The 16,936-nt window shown below is 50.1% G+C and overlaps 1 protein-coding gene across 1 annotated transcript in view; it reads right to left on the reverse strand.

The window, feature by feature from the left end:
• LOC115206740 (contactin-5-like) overlaps positions 1–16,936 on the reverse strand; it is a 503,383-nt gene that overhangs the window by 40,564 nt on the left and 445,883 nt on the right. Inside the window, exons 17-18 of the mRNA XM_029773946.1 lie at positions 16,402–16,551; positions 12,199–12,269 (exon numbers count right to left, since the gene is read on the reverse strand). Coding sequence (XP_029629806.1) covers positions 12,199–12,269; positions 16,402–16,551 — 221 coding nt within the window. The remainder of the gene's footprint in view (positions 1–12,198; positions 12,270–16,401; positions 16,552–16,936) is intronic.

A 16,936-nucleotide genomic window follows, 5' to 3' on the forward strand; every position in this document is an offset into this window, starting at 1 on the left:
ATGGCTCCACAGGAAAGAAGGTAACCAGATAGCAACCCTGATTACTCCCTTAAGGGGAACTGACCTCAACCCTTACCTCCTGACCCACAGATATCCATCTGTCTTCCCTATATCAACACATCACTCTCCTCTCCTCCATCAAACACATTCCAAAGTCTTCTGGCTTTTTACAAAACTATTTCTATTCAAGGCTTTGTCTCTGTCATTTATTTAATATCTCAATGTTCAAAGTTTAGCTGATTCCAACACCGTATACAGTATCTTCTCTGGAGAGAGGAGCCTCATTCATAATGGAATCCTCATTAACCACACATGACATAAGATCACAAGGAGTAGCTCCACATAACCATTAGCCACAGTGATTCCTTACATGCTTAGTAATCTACACACATCATCCTTAAACTATGCTCAATCAAGTTGAAACATCTGAGAATAATTCCCCGGCAACGATGAGAGGTACCTAATGAAAGACACACAGAGCTCTCTACACAATCATCAGTCACCACACAGGAGACTGGACCACTCTGACACAGAATGATACCTGGTAACCAGCGTTGGCTGCTTGTGAAGTTGCGGATGTAGACAGTGTCATTGGGTTTTAACTGTCTCTCCCTCGCGTGGTGGTCAGGTCTCTCTTTTTGTTTCTCCTGCTTCCATTCAACTTGTGCTTTGATGTCCGGACGCAGTAGATGAAGGTGAGCTTTTGGCTTTCTGCCCATTAACATCACCGCTGGAGCCTGTCCTGTTGTTGTTTGTGGCGTGATGCGGTACTGGAACAAGAACCGAGAGAGCTTAGTTGTGATGGTTCCCCCAGTCATCTTTTTGAGCCCCTCTTTCAGTGTCTGCAAAGCCCGCTCCGCTAAGCCGTTCGAGGACGGGTGAAACGGAGCGCTGCGGAAATGGCGAATCCTGTTTCTCGGCATGAATTCTTGTAACAAGTCACAGGGGAAGGTTGTTGCATTGTCAGACACAAAAGACTCAGGCAGACTATGGATTGCAAACACCTGCCGAAGCTTTGGGATGTGGTTGTGGTCGCTGTGATGTTGCTCATGATGCGAGCCTCCAGCCACTTGGAGTGCGTGTCCACCATGACAAGGAACATGTGATCCATGAAAGGGCGGTCAGGCCACTCCCACAGATGTAGTGGCATGGGCGGAGACATCTTATGGTTGATCTGGCACTCAGAACATGATTTCACTTTGTTTTCTACGTCCTGCTCCATGTTAAGCCACCGGATGTAAGATCTGTCTAAACCTTTCACCCAGGAGGCACCCGGGTGAGCCTCATGGACCTCATCCATGCCAGGGGGTGGAACAACCACTCTGGACCACCAGGGTATGCAGCCATCCTGCACACTCAGCTCAGTTTAATACTTTGCAGAAGGTCTCAGTCCATCATCCTCTATGACAGGAGGCCAACCCTGCATAAGGAACCTTTTCACCTGGGCCAGGATAGGATGCCGATCTGTCCACTGTTTGATCTATTTGGCATTCACAGATGAGTTTGACAATCTCTCCATTAGGAAAATTGTCTCGGGAGGCACCACAGTTGTGGCGGGCATCTCTGGTAGCGGCAGATGGCTGAGTGCGTCTGCATTTGCATTGTCCTTCCCCGCTGTGTACACGATTGTGTACTGGTAAGCTGACGGTGTGTGGACCCAGCGCTGAAGCCATGTAAGCAATGCATCTTGATTCACTGAAAAGTCTCATCAGTGGTTTGTGGTCTAATGAAAGCGTTTCAAAGCAAAAACTATGGCCAGACCTTCCTTGTTGTAACGGCGTTGGTAGTCGTGGTGTGAGGAATGAGGCGCAGGAAGCAACAAGCACAGGGAGTGTTGTTTTTTAATAACACTTTGAGAGAAAAACAAAGTTCCCAAACACAGGGGGATAAATATAAGGTATGACAATGCCAAGCCGACACGAACTAGACAGTCGATTACAACAATTAATCCCGCACGACAAGGAGAGGGCCAGCTAAACTAAATAGCCCCTCTAATGGCTAATTGACCACAGGTGTATAAATTAAAAAAAAGGGAAAAGCAAAAGGGAATCGGTGGCAGCTAATAGGCCGGTGACGACGACCGTCGAGCGCCACTCGAGCAGGAGGGGGCGCCACCGTCGGTGGGAATCGTGACAGTACCCCCCTCCTGACGCGCGGCTCCCGCGGCGCGCCGACACCGGCCTCGAGGTCGACCCGGAGGGCGAGGTGCAGGGCGATCCGGACGGAGGTGGTGGAAATTCCTCAACATGGATGGGTCCAGGACGTACTCCGCCGGCACCCAGCACCTCTCCTCCGGGCCGTACCCCTCCCAGTCCACGAGGTACTGCAGGCCCCTCGCCCGGCGTCTCGAGTCCAGAATGGCCCGTATGCTGTACGGGGGGGACCCCCCGATGTCCAGAGGGGGCGGAGGGACCTCCGGCACCTCATCTTCGTGAAGGGGACCAGCTACCACCGGCCTGAGGAGAGACACATGAAACGAGGGGTTAATACGGTAATAGGAAGGGAGTTGCAACCGATAACACACCTCGTTTATCCTCCTCAGGACTTTGAAGGGCCCCATACACTGTGGCCCCAGCTTCCGGCAGGGCACGCGGAGGAGCAGGTTCCGGGTCGAGAGACAGACCCTGTCTCCCGGTGCGAACACGGGCGCCTCACTGCGGTGGCGATCAGCACTCCTCTTCTGCCGCACACTGGCCTCCTTTAGTGAGTCCTGGATGGCTCTCCAGGTCTCCTTGGAATGCTGAACCCAGTCCTCCACCGCAGGAGCCTCGGTCTGGCTCCGGTGCCATGGTGCCAGGACCGGCTGGTAACCTAACACACACTGAAAGGGTGATATGTTAGTAGAGGAGTGGCGAAGTGAGTTCTGGGCTAATTCAGCCCAGGGAATATACCTCGCCCACTCCCCTGGCCGGTCCTGGCAATATGACCTCAGGAACCTGCCCACCTCCTGGTTCACCCTCTCCGCCTGCCCATTGCTCTCGGGGTGATAACCGGAGGTCAAACTGACCGAGACCCCCAGCCGCTCCATAAACGCTCTCCAGACCCTGGATGTGAACTGGGAACCTCGATCAGAGACAATGTCCTCCGGCACTCCGTAGTGCCGGAAGGCGTGGGTAAATAGGGCCTCCGCAGTCTGCAGGGCCGTAGGGAGACCGGGCTATGGAAGGAGACGGCAGGACTTAGAGAACCGATCCACAACCACCAGAATCGCCATGTTCCCCTGAGAGGGGGGAAGATCTGTCAAGAAGTCTATGGACAGGTGCGACCATGGTCGTTGTGGAACGGGGAGGGGCTGTAACTTCCCTCTCGGTAGATGCCTAGGAGCCTTACTCTGGGCACACACCAACAGGAAGAGACATAGGACCTCACGTCCTTAGCCAAGGTGGCCCACCAGTACTTCCCCCTTAGACTCCGCACTGTCCTCGCCTCACCAGGATGACCCGCAGTAGGTAGCGTGTGCGCCCACCGAATCAAACGATCACGAACACCGAGCGGCACATACATGCGCCCCACGGGCACCTGCGCAGGCGCAGGTTCCAACACCAATACCCGCTCGATGTCCGCGTCCACCTCCCATACCACTGGTGCCACCAGCCTAGACACTGGAATGATGGGAGTTGGATCGATGGGCCAGTCCTCCGTGTCATAGAGACGGGACAGCGCGTCGGCCTTAGTATTCAGGGAACCCGGTCTATAGGAGATGGTAAACCTAAACCGGGCGAAGAACATGGCCCACCTCGCCTGACGCGGATTCAGTCTCCTCGCTGCCCGGATGTACTCCAGGTTTCGGTGGTCGGTCCAGATGAGAAAGGGGTGCTTAGCCCCCTCAAGCCAGTGCCGCCACACCCTCAGAGCTTTGACCACCGCTAGCAACTCCCTGTCCCCCACGTCGTAGTTACGCTCCGCCGAACTGAGCTTCTTCGAAAAGAAAGCGCAGGGGAGGAGTTTCGATGGCGTACCCGAGCGCTGTGATAGCACGGCACCCACCCCAGCCTCGGATGCGTCCACCTCCACTACGAACGCTAAAGACGGGTCCGGGTGCGCCAACACGGGTGCGTCGGTGAACAGCGTCTTCAACTTTTTGAAGGCTCCGTCCGCCTCCGTCGACCATCGCAAACGCACCGGCCCTCCCTTCAGCAGTGAGGTAATGGGAGCCGCTACCTGGCCAAAACCCCGGATAAACCTCCGGTAGTAATTGGCAAAGCCTAAAAACCGCTGCACCTCCTTCACCGTGGTTGGAGTCGGCCAATTACGCACGGCCTTAACGCGGTCACACTCCATCACCACCCCCGTGGTGGAAATGCGATAACCCAGAAAGGAGACGGCTCGTTTGGAAAACTCACACTTCTCAGCCTTATCGTATAGGTCATGCTCCAGCAGTCTACCAAGCACCTTGCGCACCAGGGACACATGCGCGGAGCGGGTGGCGGAATATATCAGAATGTCATCGATATAGACAATCACGCCCTGCCCGTGCAGGTCCCTGAGAATCTCGTCAACAAAGGATTGAAAGACGGCTGGAGCATTTTTCAACCCATACGGCATGACGAGGTACTCATAATGGCCTGATGTGGTACTAAAGGCGGTTTTCCACTCGTCTCCCTTCTTGATACACACCAGATTATACGCGCTTCTGAGATCCAGTTTTGTGAAGAACTGTGCTCCGTGAAATGATTCCACTGCCGTAGCGATGAGAGGTAGTGGGTAACTAAACCCCACCGTGATAGCGTTTAGACCTCGGTAATCAATGCACGGACGCAGACCTCCCTCTTTCTTCTTCACAAAAAAGAAACTCGAGGAAGCGGGTGAGATGGAGGGCCGAATGTACCCCTGTCCCAGGGATTCCGTGACATATGTCTCCATAGCCGCCGTCTCCTCCTGTGACAAGGGGTACACGTGACTCCTGGGAAGCGCAGCGTTAACCTGGAGATCTATCGCACAATCCCCCTGTCGATGGGGTGGTAATTTAGTCGCCCTCTTTTTACAAAAAGCGATCGCCAAATCGGCGTATTCAGGGGGAATGCGCACGGTGGGCTTTCCACCGACGTGGCACCTATGGAAACTCCTAGACACCTCCCTGAACTCTCCTCTGACCACCCCTGGAGAACCCCCTGTTTCCACGAAATACGGGGATTTTGACCAGCTAGCCAGGGGACCCCCAGCACCACTGGAAACGCAGACGAATCAATAAGAAAAAAACGAATGCGTTCCATATGATTCCCCTGCGTTACCATGTCCAGTGGCACCGTAGACTCCCTGACCAGCCCTGACCCTAATGGTCGGCTATCTAGGGAGTGCACGGGGAAGGGGGAATCTAACGGCACCCGCGGAATGCCCAGCTTAATGGCAAGTCCACGGTCCATAAAATTCCCAGCTGCGCCTGAATCGACTAGCGCCCTATGCTGGGAAGAGGGAAAAAATGTAGTAAACAAAACAGGTAAAAACACGTGACCAACAGGGGGTTCTGGGTGAGTCTGGTGCTGAATCACCTGAGGTGACCGAGAAGTGTTCTGCCTGCCATCTCGACTCCCAGACTGGCTCCTCCAGCACCGGTCGGCCGTGTGTCCTCTCCGACCACAGCTGGTGCAGGAGGAGCCACCTCCTCCGGTACCCCTTGGCACGGCCCCCCCCCCACCTCCATAGGGGTAGGGGCGGGGGTGCACGGGGGTGGAACGGGCAGGACCCTCTCCGAACGCCCGCGGGCAGCCAGCAAATTGTCCAGACGTATGGACATATCTATCAGCTCGTCCAGGGACAGAGCTGTGTCCCGACAGGCCAGCTCCCTGCGGACATCCGCCCGGAGACTGCAGCGTTAGTGGTCTATGAGGGCCCTGTCGATCCACCCCGCCCCAGCAGCCAAGGTCCTGAACTCCAGCGCGAAGTCCTGAGCACTCCTCGTCTCCTGCCTGAGGTGGAACAGCCGTTCACCCGCCGCTCTTCCTTCCGGAGGGTGGTCAAACACGGCCCGAAAGCGACGGGTGAACTCTGGGTAGTGGTCCCTCGCCGAGTCTGGACCGTTCCAGACCGCATTAGCCCACTCCAGAGCTCGGCCCGTCAGGCAGGAAACGAGGGCACTCACGCTCTCCTCTCCTGTGGGAGCAGGTCTGACGGTGGCCAGGTACAGCTCAAGCTGGAGCAAAAACCCCTGGCACCCAGCCGCCGCACCATCGTACTCCCTCGGGAGCGCCAAACGAAGCGTGCCAGAGCCAGACGTCATGGGAGGCGAAGATGGCTGTATCGGGGGAGGTGGAGGTGGAGAGAGGATACCACTTCTCTCCCATCGGTCCATCCTCTCCATCATCTGGTCCATTGCCGATCCGATGCGATGTAGGACTGTCGTGTGGTGGAGCACGCGTTCCTCCATCGAGGGCAGAGGAGGGCCCGCTGCTTCCGCTGATTCCATGCTTTTATAGTGGTGCGGGATTCTGTAATGGCGTTGGTAGTCGTGGTGTGAGGAATGAGGCGCAGGAAGCAACAAGCACAGGGAGTGTTGTTTTTCAATAACACTTTGAGAGAAAAACAAAGTTCCCAAACACAGGGGAATAAATATAAGGTACGACAATGCCAAGCCGACACGAACTAGACAGTCGATTACAACAATTAATCCCGCACGACAAGGAGCGGGCCAGCTAAACTAAATAGCCCCTCTAATGGCTAATTGACCACAGGTGTATAAATAAAAAAAAAGGGAAAAGCAAAAGGGAATCGGTGGCAGCTAATAGGCCGGTGATGACGACCGCCGAGCGCCACCCGAGCAGGAGGGGGCGCCACCGTCGGTGGGAATCGTGACACTTGTCTAACTGTGAATAACCCTTCTCAGAACTTGTCAGCGTGTGTAATGTGAATCCAATGGGTTTCTCTGACCCGTCCTCCATCTGATGAGAGAGTACTGCCCCGACGCCATAGGGCGAGGTGTCACATGACTTGTCTTGATCAAAATGAACCAGCAGTTGTGCTGATTGTAGTAGTTCTTTCTCTTCCTTGAAAGCTTTCTCTTGAGCTTTCCCCAAGTTTCATTTACAGTCTTTGTGGAGCAGCTGATAAAGTGGAGCTAACACTGTTGACAGCGCAGGGAGGAACTTACCATAGTAGTTCACTCATCCTCCACTTTCTTTTTAACGGCGTAAGGCACTGTCCTGGGCTTCAAAAAGCGAGGCTCGGCCTGAGGATCCACAAACAGCTTAATTAACTGCAGTGCACTGCAGTGTGCCCAGTTCATCTTTGAACATCTCAGGGTACTTTTGAATGACATCCTCAGTCACTCTTGTGTGTTGTATCTCACCCCAGTTCAGTTATATTTTGGTGAGCCAGTCACGTCCTAGTAAACTAGGCCCATTGCTTTTTACCACCAGGAGCCGTGCTCTCGCTTCGTGGCTGTTGTATGCAATGTCCACCTCCAGAGCCCCCAGCAATGCTATGATCTCCCCGGTGTACATACACGGTGTGATCCCTGCCAGTGTGAGGGCGAAAGTCTGTTTTGAACCCCACATTTGTTTGTAGGTCTCCTCACTGATAACAGAGGCAGAGGCCCCCCGTGTCAACCTCCATCCTCATCTGCTTTCCATCTACCTTCACTGTAGCATAGATAGGGTCAGCGCGTGGCTCACTCACATTAAACATGTAGGAACAATGCTCTTTCTCCTCCTCTGTGCTCTCTCGGTGGTGCTGTGAACTTGCGCTGTCCAGTCCGCCCACCCTCTGGCTTGCTCCTAGGACCCCTGCATTTGTTAGCCAAATGTCAATTTTTGTTGCAATTGTGACAGACAGTACCCTTGAACTTCCAGTTGTTTGCATAATGTGTTCCTCCACATCTGAAACATTCCACTGCTTTTCCCCTTTTTCCTGCCGCCTCTTTTAGTCACCTGATGCGCTGCACCACTTCCACTGTTGGCCTGCCTTTTGCATATTTTTACATTACTAGCGGCCATCTCCATCCCTGAGATAGTTCCAATGTTCTCTTGATAGTCAGTGTGGCTTCCCCAGCAAACGGCGCTGTGTGCCGTCTTGAATGCCACAGACTAATATGTCACATGTCCTCTAACACAGCCCCAAACGCACAATGTTCAGAGAGCTCACGTAATTCAGCAACAAAAGTTAGCAACAGACTGACCTGTTTTCCGAAAAAGGCAGTTCAATTTGAACCTCTGGATAATCATTGAAGGCATTGGATTGTGGTGAGTCTGAACGAGAGCAACTAGACCCACAAAAGGATTTTCTTCCGATCTCCATGGTGCAGCCAAATTCCTCATTAGCTTGTAAGTTTTAGTCCCACACACACTCAAGAGAACAGAGCGCTGTTTGGCCTCATCTGTAATTCCATTTACCAAATAAATAGTGTTCCAAACTTTCCACATATTCCATCCAGTCCTCGTTCTCTTCCACAAAGTCAGTGATAGTCCGAAACATTGCCATTATAATGCCAACTTGTCATTGATCCTCGTTACTGATTTTCACTTGTCACCATCAGAGTTTCCCTCCAGCTGCGGCTGCTCTCAGTCACTCATTAAGCCAGCTGTCAAAAAACGTTGGTAGCAGCTCCAGGCTGTGGGTAGCAGCTCCAGGCTGTGGGTAGCAGCTCCAGGCTGTGGGTAGCAGCTCCAGGCTGTGGTTAGTAGCTCCAGGCTGTGGGTAGTAGCTCCAGGCTGTGGGTAGTAGCTCCAGGCTGTGGCTAGTAGCTCCAGGCTGTGGGTAGGAGCTCCAGGCTGTAGTTAGTAGCTCCAGGCTGTGGGTAGTAGCTCCAGGCTATGGTTAGTAGCTCCAGGCTGTGGGTAGTAGCTCCAGGCTGTGGTTAGCAGCTCCAGGCTGTGGGTAGTAGCTCCAGGTTGTGGGTAGCAGCTCCAGGCTGTGGGTAGCAGCTCCAGGCTGTGGGTAGCAGCTCCAGGCTGTGGTTAGTAGCTCCAGGCTGTGGGTAGTAGCTCCAGGCTGTGGGTAGTAGCTCCAGGCTGTGGGTAGTAGCTCCAGGCTGTGGGTAGTAGCTCCAGGCTCTGGGTAGTAGCTCCAGGCTGTGGTTAGTAGCTCCAGGCTGTGGGTAGTAGCTCCAGGCTGTGGGTATGTATATATGCTATCTTTATAGTCAGTTTAGGGCCTTATTCTGACTCAAGCCCTGTGCAATCGGTTTGGATCAATGACACACAGTTCCTGGTGTCACACATGTTAGTAGCTAGTGTCATGACCCTCTTGGCTGAGGATGTTATTAAAAACAGTATGAACCAAATAGTGTAGCTTAGGAAGGAAACCCCCTTTATCTGTCAAGTTTCAATCCAATACGTTGTCTGTGATATGAAAATGGATGAAACTATTTTTGTTAAGATAGGAATGTGATTTTAGTAGTCATAAGAGAGAACTTCTAATCATATCCTTTGCACATTAAGTAGCCAGGCCCCAAATGAGGTCAGAGAGCTTGTCAGCGTGATGGCACTGCTCTTTTTGACCAGAGTGCTTAAAAGGACTGACTAACAATTAACATATCATACCAAAAGACGTGAGACCATGGTCCACACGTTGAAATGGTTAGAAACTCTGAAGCTCTCAACCTCAACACTAGATGAGAAGATAACCTCACCTACCAGACCAGGAAAGCGTGGAGTGTTAGCTACATATGGGGAATGGTTGAAACATTGAACCAACACGAGGTGAAGAAGATAACCTCACCTACCAAACCAGGAAAGCGTGGAGCGTGAGCTACATGTGGGGAATGGTTGAAACAATGAACCAACACGAGGTGAATAAGATAACCTCTCCTACCAGACCAGGATACCGCCTGTCTGCAGCTGTGTGTGTAAAGTGTGTCAAACTCTGACTAAAGACACGAGGTGGGAGGGAGAAAATCCCATCTCAGACAATCATTGGTGCATCTAAAATTCTGCTCTGAAAACAGCCCATAGAAGCCAGGACAACTAAGAAGAAGGACATTGTGACCTCTGGTGGACAACCAGAGCCTTACACCAATTGACCCCTTCCCCGTAGAAGGATTGATTGGTTTCAAAAGATATAGACGACGAACAAAGACATCGACACGTAAATACATTCATTACTTCTTATCCCAAAACGGGAGGTGGTTCGTGTGCAAGGTATATCATTAATGGGACTTTTGTCTCATGTACGTGTGTATGTGTATTCTGTGTTATTATTTAGTTAGTTTGTAAAGAATTGATTAAACCCATTTGTGTAGTACTGAATAAGCAGCAAAGGCTCTAGTTCTTGCAGATCCAAGAAAGTTACGACTGTTCAGAATGAGAACTGATATGAGGTAATGATAAGTGACTTACTGGTTTCTAACATATATATACAGTTGAAGTCGGAAGTTTACATACACTTATGTTACAGTCATTAAAACTCATTTTTTCAACCACTCCACAAATTTCTTGTTAACAACCTATAGTTTTGGCGAGTAATTTAGGAAATCTACTTTGTGCATGACACAAGTAATTTTCAAAACAATTGTTTACAGACAGATTATTTCACTTATAATTCACTGTATCATAATTCCAGTGGGTCAGAAGTTTATATACACTAAGTTGACTGTGCCTTTAAACAGTTTGGAAAACTCCAGAAAATTATGTAATGGTTTTAGAAGCTTCTGATAGGCTAAATGACATCATTTGAGTCAACTGGAGGTGTGCCTGTGGATGTATTTCAAGGCCTACCTTCAAACTCAGTGCCTTGGCTTGACATCATGGGAAAACCAAAAGAAATCAGCCAAGACCTCAGAAAACAAACAATAGTACGCAAGTATAAACACCATGGGACCATGCAGCTATCAAACTGCTCAGGAAGGAGACGCGTTCTGTCTCCTAGAGGTGAACGCACTTTGGTGCAAAAAGTGCAAATCAATCCCAGAACAACAGCAAAGGACCATGTGAAGATGCTGGAGGAAACAGGTACAAAATTATCTATGTCCACAGTAAAATGAGTCCTATATCGACATAACCTGAATGGCCGGTCAGCAAGGAAGAAGCCACTGCTCCAAAACCGCCATAAAAAAGCCAGACTACGGTTCGCAACTGCACATGGGGACAAAGGTAGTACTTTTTGGAGAAATGTCCTCTAATCTGATGAAACAAAAATAGAACTGTTTGGCCATAAGGACCATCGTTATGTTTGGAGGAAAAAGGGGTAGGCTTGCAAGCCGAAGAACACCATCCCAACCGTGAAGCACAGGGGTGGCAGCATCATGTTGTGCGGGGTGCTTTGCTGCAGGAGGGACTGGTGCACTTCAAAAATTAGATGGCATCATGAGGATGGAAAATTATGTGGATATATTGAAGCAACATATCAAGACATCAGTCAGGAAGTTAAAGCTTTGTCGCAAATGGGTCTTCCAAATGGACAATGACCCCAAGCATACTTCCAAAGTTGTGGCAAAATGGCTTAAAGACAGCAAAGTCAAGGTATTGGAGTGGCCATCACAAAGCCCTGACCTCAATCCCATAGAAAATTTGTGGGCAGAACTGAAAAAGCATTTGCAAGCAAGGAGGCCTATAAACCTGAATCAATTACATCAGCTCTGTCAGGAGGAATGGGCTAAAATTCACCCAACTTATAGTGGGAAGTTTGTGGAAGGCAACCCAAAACATTTGACCCAAGTTAAACAATTTAAAAGGCAATGCTACCAAATACCAATTCAGTGTCTGTAAACTTCTGACCCACTGGGAATGTGATGAAAGAAATAAAAGCTGAAATAAATCATTCTCTCTTCTATTATTCTGACATTTCACATTCTTAAAATAAAATGGTGATCCTAACTGACCTCAGACAGGGAATTTTTACTAGGATTAAATGCCAGGAATTGTGAAAAACTGAGTTTAAATGTATTTGGCTAAGGTGTATGTAAGCTTCCGACTTGAACTGTATATCTTCTTGAGTTTATTTTGGGAGATAGTAACTTGTTAACAACTTCTTCCGTGGTGCCCCGAATTCATAATGAGTTAATTGTTACATGATTAATTTAATCGGGTAACAATTAAACATAGTTCGTGGAATAAGTAAATAACAGTCATCAGAATATTGAAAGTATAGTCACGACACTAAGCGCCTGAAATAGGAGAGATCTGTTTTATGGAGTGGGGTTAAGAGGGTTAGGGTTAGTGTGTCTGAGAGAGAGTGAGTGAGTGAGTGTGTGTGTGTGTGTGTATCTGTGTGTGTGAGCTAGCGAGGGCAGTGTTGTTGAGGATTAAAGGTAAACAAAAATGCCCTTACCTCCCAGGAGGTGACCAGTTCATGCCTGCGGCCGTTCCCTCCACTGACGTTAGCTGGGGCCACTGAGGGGACTGGAAGTTTGGGCACAAGAAAACAACACCAGCCATCACACGTCATATATTCTCTCCTGCAAGACCATAGCTGACTGTTATTTACCAAGTCAATTCAACTCTACTTAACCCATAGCTCTACTCATGTGAAGAGACTCAAGACCAGTTGAAATGTGGAAAAACAAGCTTCAATACCAGTAGATCTACAGTATCGGTGACCCATAGCTCTTGTCCCAAGAACCCCAAAAGGAATCATAAAAGTAGAGTTATTCCACTATATGCCATTTAGAATACTTTTTATTTATTAAGAATCACTATTCATAATATACAGTGTGTGAACACCTCATCATCCAACATCTCATGGACACCTCATCATCCAACATCTCATGGACACCTCCTCATCCAACATCTCATGGACACCTCCTCATCCAACATCTCATGGACACCTCCTCATCCAACATCTCATGGACACCTCCTCATCCAACATCTCATGGACACCTCCTCATCCAACATCTCATGGACACCTCCTCATCCAACATCTCATGGACACCTCCTCATCCAACATCTCATTCCAAACCCATAGGCATTAATATGGAGTTGGTCCCCCTTTACTGCTATAACAGCCTCCACTCTTCTGGTAAGGCTTTCCACTAGATGTTGGAACATTGCTGCAGGGAGAGGGTAGTGCGTATGGCCCAGTACATCAGTAGGGCTAAGCTTCCTGCCATCCAGGACCCCTATGCCAGGCGGTGTCAGAGGAAGGCCCTAAAAATTGTCAAAGACTCCAGCCACGCCAGTCATAGACTGTTCTCTCTGCTACCGGTACCGGAGCGCCAAATCTAGGTCCAAGAGGCTTCGAAAACAGCTTCTACCCCCAAGCCATAAGACTCCTGAACAGCTAATCAAATGGCTGCCTGGACAATTTGCATTGTGACCCACCCCCCTTTTTACTCTGCTGCTACTCTCTGTTTATCTATGTATAGTCACTTTACCTCTACCTACATGTACACATTACCTCAATTACCTCGACTAACCGGTGCCCCCTGTATATAGCCTCCACATTGACTCTGTACCGGTAACCCCTGTATATAGCCTCCACATTGACTCTGTACCGGTACCCCCTGTATATAGCCTCCACATTGACTCTGTACCGGTACCCCCTGTATTCAGCCTCCACATTGACTCTGTACCTGTACCCCCTGTATATAGCCTCCACATTGACTCTGTACCGGTACCCCCTGTATATAGCCTCCACATTGACTCTGTACCTGTACCCCCTGTATATAGCCTCCACATTGACTCTGTACCTGTACCCCCTGTATATAGCCTCCACATTGACTCAGAGTCTTATAGCGTCAGCCACTCAGCCACTCAGCGACTCAGCGCCTCAGCCATTGCCAGGTTTATATACTGCTCAAAAGAATAAAGGGAACACTTAAACAACACAATGTAACTCCAAGTCATTCACACTTCTGTGAAATCAAACTGTCCACTTAGGAAGCAACACTGATTGACAATACATTTCCCATGCTGTTGTGCAAATGGAACAGACAACAGGTGGAAATTATAGGCAATAAGCAAGACACCCCCAATAAAGGAGTGGTTCTGCAGGTGGGGACCACAGACCACTTCTCAGTTCCTATGCTTCCTGGCTGATGTTTTTTTCACATTTGAATGCTGGCGGTGCTTTCACTCTAGTGGTAGCATGAGATGGAGTCGACAACCCACACAAGTGGCTCAGGTAGTGCAGCTCATCCAGGATAGCACATCAATGCGAGCTGTGGCAAGAAGGTTTGCTGTGTCTGTCAGCGTAGTGTCCAGAGCATGGAGGCGCTACCAGGAGACAGGCCAGTACATCAGGAGACGTGGAGGAGGCCGTAGGAGGGCAACAACCCAGCAGCAGGACCGCTACCTCCGCCTTCGTGTAAGGAGGAGCAGGAGGAGCACTGCCAGAGCCCTGCAAAATGACCTCCAGCAGGCCACAAATGTGCATGTGTCTGCTCAAACGGTCAGAAACAGACTCCATGAGGGTGGTATGAGGGCCCAACGTCCACAGGTGGGGGTTGTGCTTACAGCCCAACACCGTGCAGGACGTTTGGCATTTGCCAGAGAACACGAAGATTGGCAAATTTGCCACTGGCGCCCTGTGCTCTTCACAGATGAAAGCAGGATCACACTGAGCACATGTGACAGACGTGACAGAGTCTGGAGACGCCGTGGAGAACGTTCTGCTGCCTGCAACATCCTCCAGCATGACCGGTTTGGCGGTGGGTCAGTCATGGTGTGGGGTGGCATTTCTTTGGGGGGCCGCACAGCCCTCCATGTGCTCGCCAGAGGTAGCCTGACTGCCATTAGGTACCAAGATGAGATCCTCAGACCCCTTGTGAGACCATATGCTGGTGCGGTTGGCCCTGGGTTCCTCCTAATGCAAGACAATGCTAGACCTCATGTGGCTGGAGTGTGTCAGCAGTTCCTGCAAGAGGAAGGCATTGATGCTATGGACTGGCCCGCCCGTTCCCCAGACTTGAATCCAATTGAGCACATCTGGGACATCATGTCTCGCTCCATCCACCAACGCCACGTTGCACCACAGACTGTCAAGGAGTTGGCGGATGCTTTAGTCCAGGTCTGGGAGGAGATCCCTCAGGAGACCATCCGCCACCTCATCAGGAGCATGCCCAGGCGTTGTAGGGAGGTCATACAGGCACGTAGAGGCCACACACACTACTGACCCTAATTTTGACTTGTTTTAAGGACATTACATCAAAGTTGGATCAGCCTGTAGTGTGGTTTTCCACTTTAATTTTGAGTGTGACTCCAATTCCAGACCTCCATAGGTTGATAAATTGGATTTCCATTGATTATTTTTGTGTGATATTGTTGTCAGCACATTCAACTATGTAAAGAAAAAAGTATTTAATAAGATTATTTCTTTCATTCAGATCTAGGATGTGTTGTTTAAGTGTTCCCTTTATTTTTTTGAGCAGTATATTTCTGGAAAACAATCCCTGGTTTGCATCACATACATACGCACAGTTTGGAACAGAAACAGGCTACATCCCAAATGGAACCCTATGGGCCCTGGTCAAAGGTAGTGGACTACATACGAAGGGAATAGGAACCCTATGGGCCCTGATCAAAGGTAGTGGACTACATAGGGAATAGGAACCCTATGGGCCCTGATCAAAGGTAGTGGACTACATAGGGAATAGGGTGCCATTTGGGACGCAAACACCCTAGCAAAGTTCACTGCTGTAAATAGTCTATTTCACCAGCTGCTTTATCTGCATTGCGTTTTTAACAGGATACACTGATTTCATGAATGCTTGAATATTTCTATTCTAGAATTTGTTTACTGCTGAAACGGGTTCTTTTGTTTTGCTAGTTAAGTAAGAAAAAAACATTAGTAAAACACGTGATGCTTTTGCTTAGTGAGAAAACAACTACTTTCGATTGAAATGTAGTCAGTTAAATACTGTACGTTCTCACCCAACCAGACCTCCAACACCTGAAGGGGTTATATTCAACCCCCCCCCCCCTACACACACACACACCCCAACCAGACCTCCAACACCTGAAGGGGTTATATTCAACCCCCCCCCCCCACACACACACACACACACACACACACTCACACACACACGCACCCCAACCAGACCTCAAACACCTGAAGGGGTTATATTCAACCCCCCCCCCACACACACACACACTCACACACACCCCAACCAGACCTCCAACACCTGAAGGGGTTATATTCAACCATGAGGGACCCACACCCCAACCAGACCTCCAACACCTGAAGGGGTTATATTCAACCCCCCCCCCCCCCCCCACACACACACACACACACTCACACCCCAACCAGACCTCCAAGACCTGAAGGGGTTATATTCAACCATGAGGGACCCACACCCCAACCAGACCTCCAACACCTGAAGGGGTTATATTCAACCCCCCCCCCCACACACACACACACACACTCACACCCCAACCAGACCTCCAAGACCTGAAGGGGTTATATTCAACCATGAGGGACCCACACCACAACCAGACCTCCAACACCTGAAGGGGTTATATTCAACCCCCCCCCCCCCCCCCCCACACACACACACACACACACACACACACACACACACACACACACTAAAGTTACCTGCTTCTTTAGTCCGGACCCCCCTGGATGGGGTACTGGGGTCTCCTGTTCCAATAGCGTTACTGGCCACCACCCTGAACTCATAGTCCACCCAGGGGTTCAGGTCCACAGCCATGGCTGACTCCATGTCCCCTGTCACTGGCTCTGGGTCTGGAGAGGATGGAGGGAGAGGGGAGATAGAGAGACAGACAGAGACAGACCAGAACTGCATGATAAACAGGGCCAGAACAGTAGAAATACACCAGTGGAAAACAGAGATGGTGGCTCAGAGTTAAACAGTACGTGTTGACACCGCAGCATTATGCAGTAGGACACCGCAGCATTATGCAGTAGGACACCGCAGCATTATGCAGTAGGACACCGCAGCATTATGCAGTAGGATACCGCAGCATTATGCAGTAGGAGACCGCAGCATTATGCAATAAGACACCACAGCATTATGCAGTAGGACACCGCAGCATTATGCAGTAGGACACCACAGCATTATGCAGTAGGACACCGACACATTATGCAGTAGGATACCGCAGCATTATGC

The sequence above is a fragment of the Salmo trutta genome, chromosome 13 (genome assembly GCF_901001165.1).
Source record: "Salmo trutta chromosome 13, fSalTru1.1, whole genome shotgun sequence".
Classification (NCBI taxonomy): domain Eukaryota; kingdom Metazoa; phylum Chordata; class Actinopteri; order Salmoniformes; family Salmonidae; genus Salmo; species Salmo trutta.